The 24,174-nt window shown below is 31.9% G+C and overlaps 1 protein-coding gene across 1 annotated transcript in view; it reads left to right on the top strand.

Moving 5' to 3' along the window:
* Positions 1 to 24,174, top strand: part of LOC148284572 (trehalose transporter 1-like protein) — a 46,975-nt gene that overhangs the window by 7,760 nt on the left and 15,041 nt on the right. The window contains exon 2 of the mRNA XM_088238179.1: positions 23,543 to 23,829. Coding sequence (XP_088094305.1) covers positions 23,590 to 23,829 — 240 coding nt within the window. The 5' untranslated portion in view covers positions 23,543 to 23,589. The remainder of the gene's footprint in view (positions 1 to 23,542; positions 23,830 to 24,174) is intronic.

The raw sequence follows: 24,174 nt of genomic DNA, 5'->3' as shown, positions 1-24,174 counted from the left end.
AAATGTGAAAGGTCAAGTGGGGGTGAAAGGAGTATAGACAACAATATTATATCGTACGCGCGCTCTATCTATGGTATTACCAACATTAAAAATAAACGCACAACCCGTGGACTAAATTTATTACCAACTAACGAAACTGCCGTTTTTGAGATAGCAAATTTAGATTTTTTTATTTACTATATACTCATTTAACATTTATTGAGACACGAGTCCCAACTCTATGGAATCAAAATACTGAGTTGGACGAATATATGTATAACAATCAATATCACCATAATTATTTACTAATTATGCTCAATTTTTGTTTTTGTAAATTAATTGATAATTTTAAGTTGCCAGAATTTCACTCGTCGATGCATTTTGTAGCTGCAAGACGATAAGTAATCTAGCTTCAATAGGTAAATGTTATCAAATATCCAAATTTAGTAAATGAGGTCTAGAATTCCAACTGTCTATGCGCTCATTAGCTGCAAGACTTGTTGTAATCTAACTTCTGTTTTTGTAAATTCGTTTTTTTTTATTTTTAATTTCATTAAATCTCTAAACTTTATTGTCAAATAAAAAATAAAAAATGTAAATGGGGACTAGATTTCTTATTGTCTATGCGCTTTGTAGCTGCAAGACGTGCTGTAATCTAGCTCTTGTATATCATAATTGGAGGCAAAGAACAAGAATCCCAACCGTCCATGCGCTCTGTAGCTGCAAGACGTAGTGGGATATTTATTCATTGTACAGTATTGGATAATTTATATATATATATATATATATACACATAGAACAAAAACATGATTAAAATATACATGGTGTATCAAAACTATAAACGAACGTGCAATAAAAAAAACATTTAAAATACATAAAAAATAAATTTAAAAAAAAAAAAAAACATATTTGAAAAGCCATCAAGGGTTTTCTCACTCAAATCCCTCTCCCTGAAGAAGATCCAGTCCTGAAACTATTTTTTGAAAATTGGTTTTGTCCTTGAGAGCTTAATACGCTCTTCCAAAATTAACTCTCGGTGCGATAAAGGAGAGGTGTCTCTCAGGAAGAGTCATTTGGGTTTTGGGTTTAACTTAATTCATTCCCTGGGAACACTTCGTACAGACGTTTTGCTGAGACCTCTCCCTATTGTTCGACGAGAAGCGTGACAGTGCCTCTTAGGTAAAGTTGACTCACATCCAAGAATAACTGTTTTGATGGATATGTTAAAGGACGCGCATGAAATTTATGAATGAAAACATTAATTATTAGCTCTCGTATGCACACTAAAAGAGCCTTACAAACTCCTTAATAAAGTAGAGTATGTTAAATCCGAAATTCCTCCCGAGTGGCGACTTGCGAATTTGCGTAGCATCACGTATCACGTCTGATTACGATGAAAGTCCGTTAGAGAATAAGGGCATGGAAGGGAATCACCCACGAATTAAAAAGTCATTTTCTTCGCGTGTATAAAGTGTCTATTTAATGTCATTGACCAAACCCAGAAACCTTCCAAAACCTGAATATTCTTATCGCGTTTGATAACGGTTAACTGAGATTTATGTTGAATTTCTAGTGACGACAAAGTTGATCTGTGGCCAACTTGAACAGATAGTTAAGTGTTTGTATGTATATAATATGTATATTCCTTGTATATATAAAGAAAAAAGGTCAAGTTTACGCTCTGTGGTATAACGTATATAACACATTACAGAGTAGTTAGCACGCAAGTTTTCGTTAATTTGAAAACGAAACGAACTAAACGAACACGAATTCAGACGTCAAAGTTTTATATTTCGTGCTTCGGGTTGCGAACGTAATTTTTTTTTTACCAGTTCGATGACTACTCGCAAAACGATGTTATCGCTACAGTTAACGCTACGTTATGTTTGTTATTATTTTTTTTATTAGCCATTTAAATTTTTTTTATTTGTTTATTTTAATTTTATTTATAACATATATATATTTATTTATTTAACACTTTACATACATATACAATATATATATATAAGGGCGGGCATATTGCCTTAAGGCAATTTCATCTTACCTACCGAAACCGTTTAGTTCGAGAAAATTACAAATACATGGTCGTATTGAATCTTACAATTTTATACCAAAATTAAAAACAAAGATTAACAAAATAAGAATATCTAAAAAAAAAATAACACTCAACTATGAAGGGAGGAGAGGGGATGGGAAGGAAAGAAGAAGGATAAAGGAACAATTTAAATGTTTAGATAGTGACTTCAATAAACATAAAGCCAGCTTTCATTGGAGACATCCATCGGTACAGTACTCGATCAAAAAACAATATATATATTGGATCTGTGAAGTCTACGAAGTTTGGTACTAGATCTTTACAATACATAGGTTTCAAGGAATTTAATAAATTGCCACAAAAATTTAAAGTACCTATTTCAAAATATAGAAACAGGACGTGCGAATTGAAGAATTATTTTTTCCAGAAGTACTTTGAATAAATAATGTTAGTTTATAGAGAATGCGCATCTTGAACATATACCTTTTAATATTTCACCGTTTTTGCTTGTATATGTAATTTTTAATACTATTTAAATGTTATTTGTGTTTTTTTCTTTTTATATACTTTTTTTGGCTTGTATACATAATTTCAATTTTTTCAACGTTTTTGATAAAAAAAATTAACCTGTATTGGGTGTGCGCATATTTTGTTAATTAAAAAAAATGATTTTATTTTGTACTAGTTCAGTATGTATATATACATCCATGTAATTTTTAAACTTTTTCAATTTTCTTTCCCAGATTGCATAATGTAAACATTATTTTGAATTTATTTCCATGCCTAGTATTCTGTTTATTCTGTTATTTTCAAGTATTTTTCATACCCTTTTTAATTTGTAGTATATCATAATTTTAATTTTTCTGCTTTTGTTAAATAATAGTATAGTTTAAAATCTAAAAACGTCTCTAAAAAAATTATTATCTGTATGTCCCTAAATGAGTTTTTTTAAAAAAAACTCCTTGGGAATATTGTATATAATTATGTATAATATGTTTTCAATATAATAAAAAAAAAAAAAAAATATTTAGATATATACGGCCTAAGCCAATTACAACAGTTACATGAAAGAACATAAATACAAGAAACTGATCAAAAAGAACATAAAACTATGTAGCAAAGACAAACAAAGGCAATACAATAATGCTATACAGTTTATTCATCAAAACGAAAGACATTAATCAATAAGTCAATCTAACTTCATCCCATACTGTTTTAGTCACAAAGAGATCTACGAAAAGCCGGAAGATCTATCCCAAAAAATTTCAAGTCGGGTGACGAATTGACTAATCTACACATTCTGGACATTGGGGCAAAAAAACATAAGTTGCTCTTAGAAGATTCAATAAATAGCAGATTCAATAAATAGAAGATTCAATAAATAGAGTTGGAAACATGAAAAGAAATTGATAAGGCATTAAGTATTTTGAAAATATATATAAGGTCCATCTCAGTTCTACGTCTTTCCAATGAAGACATATTAAGAGATTGCTCTATTTCAAAATAGGAATAATAACCGCTTTGTAATCCGAGCAACCATGCCACTTTTCTTTAAAAAAAACGGTGTTGGACGACACGATATGGTCAAAATGAGTCCTGTAGAATGGAGACCAAATAGGAGAAGCGTATTCTAGATGGGGTCGAACTAGTGAGCAATAAAGAGTTTTGATAGTATTAATATTTTTGATGTCCGTCGTCATTCTATTGATAAAACCGAGAACTTTGAGAGATTTGTTTCCAATATTATCAATGTGTTCACGATGGGAGAGTTTACTATCCAAAGTTATGCCAAGATCCTTTATTGACGAAATCATTAAAAGGGAAATATTACTTAGTGTTTCATTTTAAATAAACGTCAATCAAACGTAAGTGTTTTTATCTGGCTGGTTGCATTTTTACTTTGGTGTGAAAAAGGCCAATGTGTTAATTATAATAAACATCCACCACATACATTTCGACGTTCGTATTGACGAACGCAAACGTTTTCGTTCGTTTCGTTCGCGTCATGTTAGACGAGAAGCTTCTCGCAGTTTCAAACAAGTTATTATATCAAGGATGAATTTAGAGATATTTTATATAAATTCCACACAAAAAATAACAACATACTACGTGCTTCCGCGTGTTTGCAAAAAATAATATCTCTTTGTCTTGAGAATTCCGCGTAACATATTTTTCTCTTTAATCCACTAATCATAAAAAATAATTAAATCTTACACATAAATTAAATAAATATTTATTTTGTTAATACTGATACACGGCTTAAAGCCTTCTACATATTACATATTATATAATATAAACATATTACAACAGAAATAAACAACTTTTTAGAGAAGGGATTTATAGAAGTGGTTTTTTTGAACCGGGTTGTGGTCCAGTGGTAGTATTGTGGACTCACGGGCCAAAGGTCCGAAGTTCAAATCCCACTCTATCACAACTCGATTTCCATTTTTCCAGCACAAGTTATTTACGACTTTTAAGAAATGGTCTGAAAATTTAAATATTTGAGTAAATAATAAAAACCGAAGTAAGTATTGCTTTTTAAATTAAAAAAAAAAAAGTCGAAACATCCACAGGGCTTTGGACCTGTCATTGGCGACCTCCGTGGCGTAGTGGTCAAGACGCTTGACTCACGCATGGAAGGTTCCGGGTTCGATCCCGGTGAGAGCACAAAAAAAAAAAAAAATTCTCAAGCCTGGATGTTCCGTGATATAATTCACCACTGTAATTGGGCCTCCTGGCCTGCTGCGGTGCAAAAAATAAATAAATGAATTGGCTGGTTTAAGTGGCCACTTTACACACAGTGTAATATTCACCATTCTGCCTATATTTTAACATCTATATTCCTTCGATTCTTTCATCTGTTGACGTTTGTGAAGTTAAAGAGTGGTGAATGTTACAGTGTGTAAATGGCCTCTTAAACCAGCCAATGACAGGTCATAAGCCCTGTGGAAGCCTAGACTTCTTTATTCCCTTCTCTAAAATGTTCTCCATCCCTGGTGTAATTTTGTAAATTTAAATTTTCATTTCATTCGGATAAATTTTATTAGTTGCATTTTGGATCACATTGAACGTAAATTAAAAAAAATAAATATTCTATACTACTTTTGGCCTTCAACCGAGGTTTGATAATTATCAATATTCATAAAATATTTTTTTTGTTAATAAAGATATAATTTAATTACATTACATATTCGAACACGTTTTAAAACTACCGAAATGCAAAAAGTTTTCACTCCGCGGAACTGATTCCGTTGAGCGCCTGGCTAATATTGAAGAAAACAATGGCTCACTAAAACAATGCTACCCATTTATTACAAAACAAAGTGCTCACACCCTTAGATTCTTATTAAATAAGGTTTAATGCACATTATACAATTTAATTGGACTAATTTTCTTAGTTAAATACGAAATGACAGCCGGTTTAGCGCAAAAAAATTACTTTTTCAAAAACTTCAAGCTCTGGTTGAAGGCCAAAAATAGTATCAAATATTTTTTCGATAGTTTTTGCATTCCGAGTTATCTAAAAGGAAACTTTTTAGACCCCTTTCATGGACCCACCCTACTGGGCATGTATATAAATAAATCGATGAAAATTCCCCATAATATTGAAGTATTTGTCCGAATCATAACAACACAAATATTTATCTGTGAATAATAAAAATAATACATATATTTTTTTATATTCAATGTTCAAATATCGCTCTTCGTTTTGACTATGAAATAAAATATCATTTAATCTTCTTCGGTATCTGTTTTATTGACATACCCTTGTAATTCCGGAATCCGAATGTAAGAACTTGGCGTTATTGGAACGATAAACCGGAAATAGCGGGGGGTAAGGTCAACCTTTGCGAAAATAAATTTAATTGCACGATTAATTTCACTTAACGGCGTTAATTTTGCATTGAACCTAATACAAGCCGGATTCTAAAGTACTAATTAAACAGTTTGGCCCATTTCGTACGATGAAGAACTTTAACCCTACGGGAAACTTGACATAAATAAAGTAGGCGCGGTAAAAAATAGAGCATTATATTGTACGGAAAAGTTTCTAGAAAATGTATGAAAGAAAATATCAAAATAAATTTTACTTTGATTACGTCACTAGTTCATATGAATCAACCGATGATAAATAATCTGTGAAAGATTTCCGGTTTACGGTACGTAAACGGACCAATCGGCAGAAGTGACCGAGAAGAAGCGGAAAAGAACTTAAGGTGTCACACGCGGAGTAATTTTAGAAATACAAAACTTTAAAAAATCGTCGCGCTGATAATATGATACACATTTTTTTTAAATATTTAATTTTTGGCTTAGTTTAATAGTCTGTTAGTAAATGAATAAAAATTTTAAAAACGTAATGGTTTGACCTGGGTCATGCGATCAGTGTCGAATGTGGATCTGATGGCCGATAGTACGAATTAGCACTCTTCTTTCAGTTTGTCTGAACTTAGGTATCATGTTGGGAGCTCTTTAGATGCGTGGACGCTTAGGTGGGACAAATAATTGTTCCTGTGGGATTCTGACAGTGGCAAGCGGTGATTTTTTTAAAAGGTAATCTACCATCAAAGATGTTACTACATTATCTCTGTTTAAATCACGTCTGAAGAAACATCTCCTTTCTCTTCCTTAATCTCTCCTCCTTTCCTTTTTCCTCTTTCCGCTTTTTTCCTTTTTCCCATTGAGTAATAGTTTTGATTTAAGGTAATTTATAAACAAATACGTTTATTTCTATTTTTATATATTTTTCACTTTTTAATCTTTTTTTTTTTTTTTTTCAATTGAATATGTTCTGAAACTTGAATTATAAAAATAAAACTTTTATTTTATTGGTTGGTTGGAAGAAATTGCCATTTGGCAATAAGCCCGCCAATGTACAAATAACATTATGTACAAAAAGTTAAATAAATAAATAAATAAAAATACAAAAAAAAATCATTAATTTGTACCTACGTATAAGCACATAATATACAGGGGTAGGTACTCGAAGTGTTACTAACTTCGCGCTGCTGTAGCAACCAAACGACTAATGACAGTGCGTTCATGTTTTGACACGTATCAGTCTGTTATATTGTTAATAATTCTACCTAAGCCGTTTTACGTCTCAGTTAAAAATAGTTTTCGAAATGGGATTCAAACTCAACAGTTTTATTGCTCTGTATTTGGCTGGAAAATCGCAACTAGCCATTATTAATGAGCTACGACGTTTACATGTGAACGAAATGTTTGTGTGTCGGACCAATTCACGTTACAATGATACTGCTAGTATAAAAAAACGCCATGGAGTCGGACATCCAAAAACAGCAACATCGACAGAAATGGTTTGAAAGGTGAAGGCCAGAATTCAACGTAATGCACGACAAAGCGCAGTTAAATTGGAGAAAAATCTCAATGCGTCTGCTCGTAGCATGGGGCGCATATTAAAAAATGAATTACGATTGAAGCTCTACAAAATACTAAAAGTGCAAAATTTAACGCCTGCACAAAAGGCAGTTCGCCTAGCAAGAGCAAATATGTTAAAGCACTTGCACGTTGGTGGCGAGCTAGAAAATTTGGTCTTTTCCGGTGAATTTTTTTTAAGGTTCAGCAAAACAAAACGATCGTGTATGGTTACAATGAAAGCATCCACCCCTTTCCCGAAACTGTTCATAAAGACTTGAGTCTTTCTTCAGTTTCGCATATTAATCAATTTTTTTTTTTAAACCAATTAAGCGAAAATTTAATATTTCTTTACAATCAACCCGCGGATATAACAAAACAAATACACTTTAAAAACTTTCATTGTACCCCTCACTGCAGTTTTGTCAGTTTGTGATCAATCAAATACACATGGTCAGCACAATCACCTTTTTCTAATTTCCCAGTATGACAGTGGAGGAATACAGTGTTAGTTCCAAATTGAGACCGCGGCCGCACGCTCCAGATCCCGCATCGGAAAGAAAGAAGAACGTAGTAATGCAAACAAATCAATCAAACGACACGAAACCCAAATACATATAGGAAACATTAGAATAATTTGCCCTATACAACATGCACTCAATCAACAGAAGAAAAACAATACGTATCTATAACAAATCGTGTATGGTTACAGTGCAAATTAAGAGACAATTAAGATCAGTGAATTGCTCTGCAAAACCAAGCGCCCTCATCAGTAATGGTTTGGGCTGCGGTAACTGCCACAGGACGCCCACCACTCGTTTTCTTTAAACCGGTCGCAAAGGTAAATCAGCAAATCTACCGTGAATTTTTTTTAAATGATGCGTTGTTACCTTGAAACCATTGGACGTTTTAACAAGACTCAGCACCATCCCATAAAGAAACCCAATGTTTTTACAAGAAAAAGTTCCCAGCTTCATTTCATCACAACAATGGACTTTATATTCCCCGGACTTAAACCCAATGACTTTTCCAAATGATCCATTCTAGAGGCCAAAGTATCAGCTTAAAAATATGGACGTCCGCGCTTAAGGTTGAAAAAAAAAAAAAATGTTTTTACGATATACTGAAGTTTTTTAATAAAAAAAAAAAATTAACAACATTACAGAATTTTATATTGGTAACACTTGACCAAACCCTGCATAAGTAATATAATTTAATAAAAAAACACTAATTTTCAAGATCAGAAACTCTGTTAATGCCTAGACTTCCATATTCTGAGCAGCTTCAAATCTGTTGAGAAAATTTCTAATGCCAATATATTGAAGTTGTGTTGACAATGTTCGCGAAAACAAAAAATTCTTCCCGAGCCGAGCGATATGGCTTTTCGCCAAATATTGGAGGTCATTTTCAAGTCATTACAATAGATATAATACAAACCATTTCTACAATCATGTTATTTTGTTACTTTTTAATTATAGCAATATAAATATTCTTAAAAAAATGTAAAACAATAACAACTTATTAGGTCCTAACACAAGTTGTGTCTTTTTTTATAAATTTGAAAATGAGCATCAAAAGTAATACAAAACGGAAAAGCGTCATTCGAAAGAAAATTTTCTGTTCGACAAGATATTGTGTTTGCTTATACGTCACATATATTATTTAATTTTATTACAGGCCTTAAAAAAAGGAATGACAAGTAAACCTCCTTCTGTTCGCTTTCGATCGAGGTAATAAACGGCGAAACAATTTTTTTAAATATAGAAATGTTTTCTTAAAAAAATATTTTGTTAGCCTCGTGGTGTAATGGTAAGCGCATTTGCCTACCATGAAAGAGGTCTCGGGTTCGATTCCCTACCTGTTTGGTATGAAATATTATTTAAAAGGGTGTTTTTACACTAGAATATTTCATAGTTTCTAGACTTGTACCTGAAGGTAAGACTGATCACCTTACCTTCATGTTACAAAAATGATCAAGGTACGCTGCTATGGGTGTACCAATGCAGTGCCCTATGCACCATTAGGTGCGGAAAGGAAATGATGATGATTTTTTTTATTGATAACACAGGAAAATCTCGTAATTTTGATTTAAAAAAAAAAAATTAAACATATTTTGTCGAAACAAAATTGTGTAATTTTTATGGGAAATTAAAAATAACACAAAATCGGTACAGTTTTGGGGTGTAGAAAACGGGACTGCGAAATCTCAATTTTGTCGATTTCAGCAAGACGTAAACAGTCCGACGTGCCACCTTTTTTCAGTAACACAGTCATTTTTGCACGGTAGATATTCGAAACATCTGCTGAGAGTGACAGAAAAACTGTATTCATCAAATTTCTCTGACCCGCATATCCTCTAAAAAAAACAGTAGTGATCGATTAAAATTTCGGCCAATAAAACGCGTTTCGGCCGTGGTTTCGTTCGAAAATTGGCCGAAACCTGAGGCAGGGATATGTCGTATAACGTTTGGCTGTACTCGGGTGCATCTCATGGCTCGTAAGACGGCCGCGTGACCTTTCATACTTATATTTTTGTAATTCCTTTACATTAAATAGTTTGAATTGGGTTGTGGTTCCGTGGCTTAATGTTGCGGACTCACGGATCAACGGTCCGAGGTTCGAACACCACTCTACCCCAACTTGATTCCCATTATCTAATAGTGAGTTATTAAAAACTCATTGTTATATTTGTATAAATCATATGAACGCAAATATTTGTTGAAAAAAAAATCTTAGTTTTTTATTCAGATTACAAATATGAGTTTACAATATTAGTACTAAATACAATTTTATATTAATTAAACACACATATTTTTTACGTTTCCCATCAGGTAAAAGAAAAAAATTCTTGTGTTCATAATGGGGAGTGACGTCTTACAATATTTTGTTTATTTTTTTAAAATTATTAATATTTTTGATAACATTTTTTTTTTTTTTTTAATAAAAACAATACATTCAGTAAAAAAATGGTACACTTAAGGTTGAACTTGCCAAAAAAGAGTCTGGCTCTTGTGTTTGGCAAGTTTACAAAATAACATAAAAAAGAAACAAAAAATGCAAAACAAAATAATAAAATAAATAAAAAATTAAAAAATTTCAAAAATGAAGAAAATATAACACTAAAAAACATTAAATAAAAACACAAAATTTATAAACACAGCCACATATTAAACATACATCTCTTTTTTAAAATACAGTTAATGTTAATTATGTCAAGAAGCTTTTCTTTAATTTATCCTTAAATTTTCCGTAATTTATTACTTGACGTAGATTTTGTGGTAAATTATTGAAAAGCTTCCGTCCTATGCAAGTATAATGATGTTTGGCCGTGGTAGTTATAATTCTTTGTAGAGCGAGGCATCCTGTTCTTAACCTTCCCGTAATACGGTCCGATGGGAGGCTCTCCTTATGCACCTGAAGCATACAACACTTTCCGTAGATATCCTCCACTCTTAAAACATTAAACTCTTTGAGCAGTTTGGTAGTTGAGAACAAGGATGGTTATAAAGTATTATTTTAATTATTTTTTTCTGTAGAACTTTTAAGGGTCTAAGATGAGCGTTATAAGCCCCTCCCCATCCAACTATTGCATATAAATTATAAAACGGTGGCACCTGTCTAGTCATTCTTCCAGGCACCCTGAAGTTGGTGAGAGATGACAGTTCTGGGTAATCCCTATTGAATTTATAATTTTGAATAAGTTTAATAAGTCTATCATTTCTTTCGATCGTTAAGTTTTATCAAATTTTATGTTTTTAATTCAAAAATCGTAATTCAAAAATTCATGACCAATTCCAAATTGAAAATTTACATAACTTAAGATTTTTTTGGACTCTTTCCAGAGAATTTTGGTGTCAATTTTAGTAAGGAGTCCATATTGAAGAGTTGTACCCTAATTGGCTTCTCACTAATGAAGTATACATTAACTTCAAAGTGCCTTCGAACTTCAAAATGATTTTGAATTCCTTAGTCACACATAATATGAAGCCCAACATTTTCAGTGATTTAATACTTATGTAGTTTATGGGACTAATGAAGGATAGTTTTTGATCGAAGACGATACCCAAGTCGTGGACCTCAGAAGTTCAGAATAATTGTATATTACCCATCTTCTTCTTCTAGTGCTTTGCCGGGTCCCCCCGACGTTGGCGATCACTACAACGAAAGCATATGCATCTGTCCTGCGCTAATATTACATTTCGCAGCCAGGACGACTGCTTATGATGTTCTCGACGTAGTAACTCCTGGGAAAAGATGACCAGAGTGGTTTCCCGTTGCCTTCTCTGGTGGATTTTCTGTCGGGGTTACCTTCCCTTAGCTGGTTGGTTCTGGTTTGAAGGCGCCAGAAATTTGCCTTTCATCCTTTCATTATCTGCTGTATCACGCCGTTGTGAGTGTGATCCCATTGCCCAGGGTTCGCCACGTGGACGCTTACGAGTTGGACTAGTCAGTAGTGTTGCCGGTGGAATGCAACTGGGCATTCGCAGCATTTAATAGAATCACACCCTCCAGCAAGATGTGACTCACTGCGACCCTACAGACAGTTCGAACCCCTATAGGATAATAAAATAATATGGGATTTTCATCTAAAAAAATCTTATTATCTCGCATTTTTAAATATTTCATTGTAGTTTATTAGCGAAGTGCCTCTTAAAACATCTCATTGAAAAATACAAGATGTTTAAAACGTGAAAAAAACACTAATTTGTCTCTCCTGAAAAGTTCGGTTTTTAAAGGGTTTTTTGAGATACCTTAGTTTACCTGGAAGCTGAAATTCGATTTCAGTTTTGGCTGAAAATCTTGTTTCCATCGATCACTAAAATTTGCTTTAAAGCCTCTCGTTGAAAACGATAAAATGTTAAAAGTATAAAAAATCACTAATTTGTCTCTCCTGAAAAGATCGGTTTTTGGAGATACCTTAGTTTACCTGGAAGCTGAAATTCGGTTTCGATTTCGGCTGAAAATCTTGTGTCGGACAGTCGCTAGAAATCAACGAAGAAATATTTCAATTTTGGGGTCATTTAGAAAAATATAAACAAATTAATGATAGAGCGGGGTTTGAGTTTCAACCCCGGATCTCATATCTGTAAGCCTGCAACGCTACCGCGGGACCACTCGCCTAAAACAGTTAACAGTTTCTGTATTTAACTCATCAAGAGAAATTCTAATCGACTTGGCCTTAAATTAGTGATGTAAGAATAGTTTGTAATTACTAAATTACTTTAAATCTAAAACAGTTCTTAAAGTAATGCAGCTTAACCTCTTTCGACCCGATGTCTTTTAACATATTAAGTAATTTAAAAACATTTTTAATGTGTAGACAGAATAGAAAGTTACTTTTTTTTTTATTTACACTACTACTACTACCATCACGCCATTTCCCCGTAGGGGTAGGCAGAGAGAATGGACCGCCACACACGTCTATCCTGGCATACAATCCTAGCCTCTTCCACATTCATACATCTTGTCATACATGCCCTTCGGTTCTGCCTGCTTTTGACATGACCAGACTTAAGATTTTGGTTTATCTGATCATGCCGCGTCTTCCTTGGTCGTCCTCGTCTAACGTTGCCGTTCATTTTCGCCATATATACTTGTTTTACCATTCTTTCGTCGTCCATTCTTTCTACGTGACCAAACCATCTCAGAGACCCTTTCTTGATCTTATCAACACAAATACGTATATTAGAAAAAAAAAATAATAACGTATCCCGAACTCTCTGAGGCCAAGAGCCCTGTGCTGAGTTGGGAAACAACATAATGGAAAGTGTCTGAACGAAAATATGAAACTAATTATTCATAGATGGCGCTTATATATTTTTTGGTTGAAAAATGCCATTTTTACGTTTATTTTCATTGTGAATTTTACGAAACTTGGTTTGCGTAAATTTAACGCTATATTAATTGTAATAAATAATATAACAATATAATTATGGCTCTTTTAACAAAATGGTGAACAAAACAAAAAATAAGATAAGTTATTTTTTGTTTTGTACACCATTTTGTAAAAAAAACCTGAATTATATTGTTTCCGCAAACCAAGTTATGTAAAATTTCCATTGAAAATAAACGTAAAAATGGCATTTTTCAATAAAAAGTGACATCTATAAATAATTTGTTTCATATTTTTGTTTAGAATCACCGTAAACAATACAAGAGTTATAGGGACTTATTAATCATAGTATCAATATGTTCATTAGGTTTGTTTACAGTCCATGGTCCTTAATAGACTTGACTACGTTTAAATTAATGTTTTTGATTTAGTAATATGGCGATATCACTAAAACTGCCATTTTGGTAGCCTTAATTCTTCTAAAAGTGCTGTTTTTCACGATTAATTAGTAATGGTACACACTTCTGGTCTAACAATAAGGAGAGATCTCAGCAAAATGTTTGTACGAGGTTTTCCCAGAGCACAAATTATGCCATACCCAAAACCTGTACGGCTTTTGCTTAAGCTAGGGTTTCCTAGGACAGCGGTGCCCGTATTTTAACGGCCGTAGTGAACGGTGATGCAGTGGACAGCCATCGTAAAAGTGATTAGAGAGTGGTTTCCTAGGAAAACGGTGTTAAATGGTGTTGATAACACCGTTTTCCTAGAAAACCACACTCTAGTCACCTCTACGACGGCTGTCCACTGCATCACCGTTCACTACGGCCGTTAAAATACGGGCACCGCTGTCCTAGGAAACCCTAGCTTTAGAGACATATGTCCTTTATCGCACCTTGAGTGTTCAATATTTTGAAATAGCGTATTAAGCTCTCAAGGACAAAAACTATTTTCAAGAGAGGAGTTAAGGACTGGATTTTCTTAGTGGGAGGAATTTGAGTGGGAAACTCCTTGATGATATTCCAAATGTTTGAGTTTACTGTTTGCCATATTGATGTGCCATGTATTTGATTTTTTATTGTTATTATTATTGTTGTATTTCTGATCTTATAAAATATTTATGATGATATATTCATGGCTCCGTGTCAACTAATTGCTCGTCCCATCAGGGATAGGACTTTTAGTCCCATGGAGTTGGGACTTATGTCTCAAATAATGATAACATATTACAACAGAGATGATGATGAAGAACATTTTATAGAAGGTAATATATAAGTCTCTAGTCTAGAGTGTCATTGGCTGATTAAGGTGGCCACTTTACACACCGTGTAACACTCACCATTCTGCACATATTTGAAAATCTATATTCCTTCAATTCTTTCATCTGTTAATGTTTTTGAAGTAAAGAGCTGAAACCCTTATTTATACGGGTGAGATTCTTCTGATTTAATTATATCACCCACATACTAGGCAACGCCTGAAATGTTTATTTTTGAATTTTTATACTTCTTCATGGACCAGGTGTATTTATAAACAAACAAATAAATGTCAGTGGCTACTTTATACACTGTGTAACATTCACCATTCTGCCCAAATTTGATCATCTATATTTTTTCAATTATTTTATCTGTTGACGTTTTTAAATAATGTGTAATAAACTGTCTTTAAGTAAATTAGTTGATTAATTTATCGGGTCCAAATGAGTTTAATGGATTGCAACAAAACAGTGATTTAGCTTAGAGTTGCAAAATTATCTTGGATGACGAAGGCAGTAGAAAGTAGAGGCTTATTCCTTCTCTGATTCGTTACGTCATCAACTACCGCGCACACCTTCTGCGCATTTACATACCTACCTCGAATCCAGCCAATCACCGTGATAAAAAAACGTTTTTTTAAAATGAAGAACGTTAAATAAGTCTCGTGTATTTGAAATTCATTGTACAACATAACATTCTAAAACTGATTATGGATGTCTAGGCATTTACAGGGCTTATGGCCGATCATTATTATAATAATTATTCGTTATAGGCAGGCAGACTTTGCTGATGCTCCAATATCTCGGGTACTGCTTTTTGTCAAAGTTATTCTTCCTTCAAAAAGCATCCAAACTTTATTAGATCAACTGTTCAGATTAAAAGCCATTTTTTTTTTACCAACCTTCATGCTACTGAGCTTATCTAAAAAAAAAGATTCCTCGCCTCCTAACCGTAGATGGGCGTTTCGGTTATTTAAAAGAAGTAGCACTAGCAAATTAGATGCTCACATAAATTATTTATTTTCAGTTCACAAACAGTAAATACAGGAAATCCGTAAAAAATCTAGGAGTACAAATGGATGAACATCTCTGCTGGCGAGCTCATACTAATTAGTTAAGCCGCAAAATATTTTTCAGTCTACACTCACTTAGAAGGTTGCAAAAATTCTTACCCATTAATACTAAATGCACCCTTGTACAAGCATTACTACTACCCATTCTAGATTACGCTGATGTTTCCACGATTGATTAAGCTGTGAGCAACTAGATAAACTTGAACGATTTCAGAATACATGCATAAGGTACATTTTTAGTCTTAGGAAATATGACCACATTTCTGATTATCGTAGGCAACTGAAATGGCTCAAAATTAGACAGCAGAGAGACTATCACTCCCTCTCACTTCTGTACAATAGTCCTAACGCTACTATATACCTGCGTGAAAAATTTCAACGCTTATCAGTTCCTGGTTTACCTCTTCGTTCTAATTCTCAAGGCACTCTCTTAATAGCCATCCACAATTCCTCTTTCTTCTCTAACTCATATAGTGTCCATGCGGCTCGACTGTGGAATCATCTCCCACCCACCATCAAAGATGTTACTACATTATCTCTGTTTAAATTACGTTAAAAAAAACATCTCCTTTCTCTTCCTTAATCTCTCCTCCTTTCCTTTTTCCTCTTTCCTCTTTGTTCCTTTTTCCCATTGAGTAATAGTTTTGATTTAAGGTAATTTATAAACAAATACGTTTATTTCTATTTTTATATACTTTTAGCTTTTTAATCTTTTTTTCTATTGAATATGTTCTGTAACTTGAATTATAAAAATAAAACCTTTATTTTATTGGTTGGTTGAAAGAAATTGCCATTTGGCAATAAGCCCACCAATGTACAAATAACATTATGTACAAAAAGTAAAATAAATAAATAAAAATAAAAGTAAAAGATATCACAATATAAATACAATTTATAAAATAATAAATAATAACACTAAACATCTTTCACCAATTATATTTAAACACCAATAGTCACAAAAGAAAAATTAAAAATTGTATAAAGACCAAAATTTAGTTTTTATAATATGTTATTAAAGCAGTTTATTAGAATTTATAACAGATTAATTTTAATAAAATTTAATTAAGATAGATGCAATTTATACAATCAAATATAATTTTACTAGATTATCAATAAAGTCTCGTAGTAGTAATAAGCTTTTTTGAATGTATATCAATAAATTACAGTAATAATAGTCAATATAGCAATAAAATAACATAAATAAAAAACAATGCGTACTCTTATTTAGTGTATCCGTTTTATTATTGTTGTACATGTTAATTAGGGTGTGTGAGGGTGTGTGTATATGTGTATGGGTGTGTGAGTATTGTGTGCATGCGAGAGTGCGTAGTGAATATAAGTGGACTTATTGATCAATGATTATAAAAAAATATCTGTGTTTTTTTTTTAAAAAACCTTAATGAGGAAACGAAGAAAAAAAACTTAATAATGATGAACGACTAACTGAAGTTGAACATGTTTAATATTTAGGACTAACAATAGATAGACAATTTACATGGGAAATTCATATTAGTAATTTAATTATCAAAGTCGTGACATTATCGAGTATTTAAAAAAAAAATCAAAAACGTTGTTCCAAAAACGGAAAAAATTCTAATGCATGAAGCCTATGTAAAAACTTAATATGTTATATACAACTACTATGGGGAACAGGAAATCAAAATGCCATAAACAGACCACAAAGACAGCAAAATAAAATATTAAAGTTAATATATGACCTTCCCTATCTAACAGCAACTAGAGAACTTTTTAAACAAACTAAGCAATTAAATATAACTTAACTCTTTCAACTAAAATCATTAAAATTTATCCATAAATTGGCCACTAATGTAATTGTAAACGAAGAACTAAAACTTGCAAAAAATTGTAGTCAACATGGACATAATACGAGAATATCAGAAAAATATTATAAACAACTTTCTAAAACAAGACAAGGACAGGCGAGACTAATAAACCACGGACTGAAATTTTACAATAAACTACCAGACAAAACTAAGCAAAAGACTCAGACAACCTTTACAAAAGACGTTAAAAATAATATCATTAACGGTAGAATGTGAATTTCAAAAGTAAAACTATTTTTTCAATGTATGTAACCCGTAAAGGTTTATCAATGAAACTTTTAAAATAAATATTGAAAGAAGTAGCAGTAGCAAATTTAACTGTTTCTAAATGACAGTTTTTAGAGCAGCTTGAGCAATAAATCTGGTACAAGAAACTGCAGTTTTACAAGCATTAATCAAACTTTATTACATTAAATTATTTAAGAAACAGTTTTAAATATTCATTTGGCGATGGAAGGGGGGGGGGGGGAGGTGTCCGTGGTTTGGTCTTTCACGCTGCTCTATAAAACGGTTAATTTATCAATTTTTAATATTCGTGAGGAAAGTGGCCATGGTTTTGCAACACAAGCCTGAAAACGGTTTTTTTTAAAGAAACAGTTTCATAAAACCATTTTTTTTTGTTTTTCAAGAGAAAATGAGGAGGTGGCTTTTAAGCTGTTATTTTTAAAAGCAGCTTTATTTAATATCAATAATACAGTTTAATTTTCTTGAGGCTGTTACAGCTTTTTTTTTTAAAATAGTGTGCAGTTAAAACGAGTACGGATGCATTTAAATTCTTCTATTTATAATAAATATAATTAATTATTCAGTGAATTAATTTATTAAAAGTAGCAAAATAATTAATATAAAATAAACTATCCAATTAAATTATGTTTGCAGTCAAAAACACGGAATGATCCGTCAAGGACAGTCATAAAAATTCAGAAGGTGTTATAAGCTTGATGTGTTAATCAATTAATTTTAATATTAATATTCGTTTGATGTTCGTGATTAACTTAATAAATTATATGGAACTCTTTCGTATTATTAACAATGACCCAGTTTTAAAATTTTAGTCTCATGGCTGCCATTTATTTATTTAATATTTTTATGTATGTACACAAATTGTCATCATTAATATTAATATTTTCATGTTTAATTATTTATTTATACAAATACATATGTATTACAAAAAAAAACAAAAACGTATCACTAACTCTACGAGGCCAATAGCCCTGTGCTGAGTTAAGAGACAACAAAATGAAGAGTGGAAGCGTGTACATTATTAAATAATAGCCAAAATAAAAAAAATATTTATTATTTAACATAAACATATACTCGTATTTCAATAAACATCTAAACAACATGCTTAACACTTTGTATCCCGGAGCCGTGTAAACACGTGATTACATAACCACGCGTTGTGTCCCGGTCCCGTGTTTCACGTGATTTACCAGTTGTTCAAAAAAGTGCATTTTATTGACATCTAGTGACTTTTATTAGTACTTTTTCGCTGCTGGTAAACTACGTTAAAACACGGGACCGGGACACAACGCATGGTTATTATAAGCACGTGTTTACACGGCTCCGGGATACAAAGCACAAAAAAAGGAGTGAGACGCTGTAGGTATGTGTGCGAACATTGTAATGTGGCTCTCCATAAAAACCAATGCTGGCAAAACTATCATACAAAAATGACTTATTAAATTATTTCAAATAAATATGAGAGGTAAGAATTGATTTAATCTAGTATTTTAATAATTATGACACGTTTAAGAAACCCTTAATAAAGCATGAAATTTCACAAAAATAGGCCGGCACAGAGTAAATTCTTTGTGTATTCGGCCGGTGCTCAAAGTGTTAATAGAAAATAAATCTATGCAATATCTCGCAGCAGTCTCCTGCAATGGTCTCTTCCCTTAGACAACATCCAAACGGGTACTCTCTTTCTGAAAATAGCGTTCGTTTTGAAGAACTTCATATGTTCATCCAGGACGTTGAACACTCTTAGGGCCGCAAAGGAGAATTCATTTGAGCAAACGTCGTACGCGTTTTTGGTATTAAATAATTTAAATTACAGGAAAACCTCATACGAGCATTTCGCTGTGATCTACTCTTGCGACCGCATGACCAGAAATGTGTCAATGACTCTTAAAAAAAGGACTAATGTCCAGACCTTCATAATTGGAACAATGTCTCAGATAGGAAAGTGGGAAGACAACACAGCATCACTCTTAGTATTAATTTTTGTACGTTTATTAGGGGGTTTATTATAGACGCAGCGCAACCTCCCCAGCCCACTATACCAGAGGTTACCACCGACTGGAAAAGAGCAAAATACACATTTCTGAGAGTGCCAATTCCATGATGTTCCTAAGTGAGCAGAATACATGACGTTTCTAAATAACACAAAATTTAAAAAATTTAAAAAATTTCTTCGTATCGTAACATTTAAATGTATCCAGGGCAGTACCCCTCAGTCTTATGATCAGCGCCTAGAACATTTCGGTCTAGATAAATTGGAATTTAGGAGATAGATTTTAGACTTGATATATTTTTATTTTATTGAAATAAACGGCACTTAGTGCCTTTTACATATTAGTTACAAATACAATTAAATATACATACATGTAAGCATAATTATAAGTAATACAGAGCATTTAAAACAATATTATTAATTAACAAATTAATTGGCGGCCTCCGTGGTGTAGTGGTCAAGATGCTTGACTCACGCACGGAAGGTTCCGGGTTCGATTCCCGGTGAGAACACAAAAATTAAAATGTGATTTTTCTCAAGCCTGGGTGCTCTGTGATGTAATCACCACTGTAATTAGGCCTTCTGGCCTGTTGTGGTGCAAAAAAAAATGTAAATGTAAAAAAAAAAAAATGTAAATGAAAGTCTAAAAGGGTAAACTATATAAAATAATAAAATATTACCAGTTATAGAATTATCGATAAAAAAATAAAATTTGGTATTAGAAATACTTTGAACCAGTTTAAAAAAAAACTAAGAAAACATTTTTGAATAACATTAAACTAAAAAAAAAAATGTATGTATTATTATTTAAAACTTATACTTAGGTAAATAGTATATATTTATGTAAAAATATATATAATGATGTAAAAAAAAAGATAAAGAGAAATATTTTGTACTTATATAAGAAGTTTACACAATTTTTAACAATAGTAACAAATAGTTACCTAGAACTATTACCAATGAAATACAGGAGAAGAGCCGTTCTATATGTACTAATTTTATTGTGAAATTAGTATATCTTTATAAAATAATTAAAAAATAAAAATAAAATAAAATAAATTAATTAATTCAAGAAAAGAAACAAAAAAAGAAAAATAAAACACTAACAATGATCATAAGCCCTGTAAATGCCTAGATTTCCATATTCCCTTATTTAAAATATTCTCCATCCCTGTTGTATTTTGTTAACTAATAAAGAAGTTTAAACAATTCTTAACAATAGTTACAAATAGTTACGTAGAACTATTACCAATGAAATACAGGAAAAGAGCCGTTCTATATTTACTGCTAATATGTTCTATTCTTCCGTCGTAAGAAAGAAGGACGATTGAAAAATTCGCTGTGTGAAAAATACTACAAAAATTCATTACATTATTATGCGACAGTATGTATTATGGTTTGCCCTAACGGAATATATATTTTTATTTTAATAAATTTTACGTTATGTATTTAAAAATTAACATTTTCATCTTCTTTTTAGTAAAAAAATAAAAGAATATATGTTATACTTCAATGTAAACACGTTTCTAGCTAGAAACGCCCTTTTTATTTAGTAATTAAGTAAACGTCTTTCTTTTTTAGTGTTAAAATGCCGATTGATTCTACTCAAATAAATAAAATAGACGTTACTGGCCCTTTACTGTTTTTCAAACTAGTAACGCCGACCTAATAATCAATTAACTTCGAAATTACCAGCAAATCTTAAATGTAATTGAAAACAAGAAGATACATTCATTTCAGATGTTTTTAAAAGCGGAATAGAAGAAAAAATAAGTATTTTAATCAGTCTTTAATAATTATATAAGTCAGAACAGCCTTTTATATTTAGTAATCTTCAAGACTTTTTGCAGTTAAGTCTAATTTATTAGTGAAAATAATAGGGTTGTGGTTATTTTAGGAAGATAGATGTATTTTTAGTAGATGCGTATTTTTTCCTGATTCTGAATATGTATTTAACTCATTTTCGAAAAAAAAAAAAGTTAGATGCGTCCTTCTTTCTTATGACGGCAGGATTGTGAACTAATTTAATGTAGGGTCAGAGTGCCAACAGTGGATCACCCTTTTTTGTAGGGCTGTAATATAATGGTTTAAAAAAGAAAGCTAAATTTGGTATCGCTGTAACGTAATAATTATTGCATATTCGGACTGCATTGTATTTTTTTAAGTTCACTAACAATATAAAGAATTACAGCGGTTTTATTAAAATATGGGAAATGATCCACTGTGTCCTCTAGGCTGGGTACAGGGTACAGTGGATCACAAATAAATCGACAGTGGCTCGTGCTAGTACACGATAATTACATAACTAATGCTCCTTATTTTGACTGTAATTAATTATGAATAGATTTTTTTTCAAGCAGGACTAATATTTATATAGGTAAACTTCACCAACAAGCCACAAAAAGTGGCTTAGTGAGGTTTTCGTATTTATTGAGTGTATTTCTTTTTTATGCATCTGAATTTTTATTCACGTGTATTTTTACAATTGAATAAATAAATAAAAATTTTAAAATCCAGTAGCGAGTGGTGATTTTTTAAATAGGTAATCTACAAAAAATGATAATAAATTTGTATCTACATATAGTACATAATATACAGGGTGTTCTTTAAACCCTGTCACATCCAAAACCACGGTGATCAGTATGGGCAAGAAGACATATTAGCATATTTATAACAATATTTAGAACGCAGAATTTTTTTAAAAATAAAATATTTAAAAGCAAATGGTTGCTTACTTCTGCATGGGAGAAGCGAGGGGGGCGTGGCCATGTGATTGATGGTGTATCAGACTCCCCCTCCCCTCTCCTGGCTTCTCCCTTACAGAAGTAATCAACAATTTGTTTTTTTTAATATTTTATTTCTGTTAATTTTAATTGTTCTAAAAATTTATTTTAATGTGCCAATATGTCTTCTTGGTCATACTACTCATCGTGGTTTTGGATGTGACAGGGTTTAAAGAACACCCTGTATAAGAAATATATAAATTTATATATTTATTTTAAAATATGTATATTTTCTTTACTAACTTTGTATACTATGTGGAAATCTGTAATTAGTTCTGAGTTTATACACTATATCTGTTTACGAAAAATATGTATGTAGAACTGTTTAAAAAAAATAAAAAAATAAATGTAATTTTTTTCTGTGGTTCTGTGAACATCAGCTGTTGACAACATAATTAATAATCTATCAAATCAACTGAAACAGTAATTATTACCTTCGCGATATATGCAGATATATTCTTCATTATTTTCAGACTATTTTAATGTAATACTTATACAAAAGTTTACTTAAAAATACCTTTTAAATATAAATATTATTTTCATGTCAACACAAAGTTCTATGCCGACTCTTTCTAGACATGAATAATGCCAAAAAGGGCCACTCGAACGCCACATGTCCTATGTTATATGTCAAATGTTTAATATGAAAGAAAAATAGGCCTTAGGAAATCATGTTCGATATTTTTCAAATAGACGATCTTTGAATTATATCCGTAATCTTCAAGCTTACTTAAAGAGGAAATAACAGCAACTGGGTTTATGAATTTAAATACAGTATACATGTTTCTATGAAGAAATCGACCAGTTTCTTCATTAACTGGGCGCTGGGCGCGCTTTATTTATATTTTTCGAGAACTATAATAAGCGGTGCCGTTAATTTAAAACAAATGACAATTATTTTATCTATTTTTACATAAATATAAATACTATAAAACAATATTATTGATCGTCAAAAATAATGGTTAGCTGCGCATAATCACTTATATGGACGATTCGCCCCTGCAAAATAAACTTAATTTTGTTTACCAATGCGGTGCTCTATGCACCAACAGGTCCAGATGAGGGTGTGATGATGATATAATGATTTGATGTACTATTTTGCTAATTAAATTATTTTTATTGTTTCAGAATATATACACGAGTCCTAGTTTAATAGGATACATAAATATATCAAAATGTCAAGTGAACAAAATGACACGGCTCAAAACTGCAAAAAGCAATCGGAGGAGTTTCCAAATTCAAAAAGTTTGGAAGCAATTCCCTCCCAAAACTCCAGTGTGTCCAACCTGAAGAAAAACATGTCATTGGTTTTTGAAAAGACTGCTGCGGAAGGATTTAATACCAAAGAAAAGGAGCTTCCGTTAGTTGCAGATAGCACAACGACAAATCAGAGGTTTTCTCCACTTTTGCGACAGGTAAATTTTGCATGATGTTTTCTTTTGTCTTCTATGCTATTTTCTTATTGATACCACAGTCATACAAAATAAAATAACGTGGGGTTATTACATCAACTAGTAAACTTCAGAATCAGTCGTGATGCATTCAAAACATATTATCAACCACATTACTTCTAAAAGTATGAAAACTTTGGGTTTCATTCTTAGAACCATAAAGGATTTTGAATCAGTTAAAATAATGCAACTCTTGTTTATATCCTTGGTTAGAAGCCAATTAGAGTACAACTCTACTATATGGTCCCCTTTTTACAAAATTCATATAAATAATGTTGAAAGAGTCCAACGAAAATGTTTACGATTCAT

This window comes from Micrasema longulum, unplaced genomic scaffold, assembly GCF_059751315.1.
Source record: "Micrasema longulum isolate JH-2025_06_02 unplaced genomic scaffold, ASM5975131v1 h1tg000109l, whole genome shotgun sequence".
NCBI lineage: Eukaryota > Metazoa > Arthropoda > Insecta > Trichoptera > Brachycentridae > Micrasema > Micrasema longulum.
This window is presented reverse-complemented; position numbering and strand designations above follow the sequence as displayed.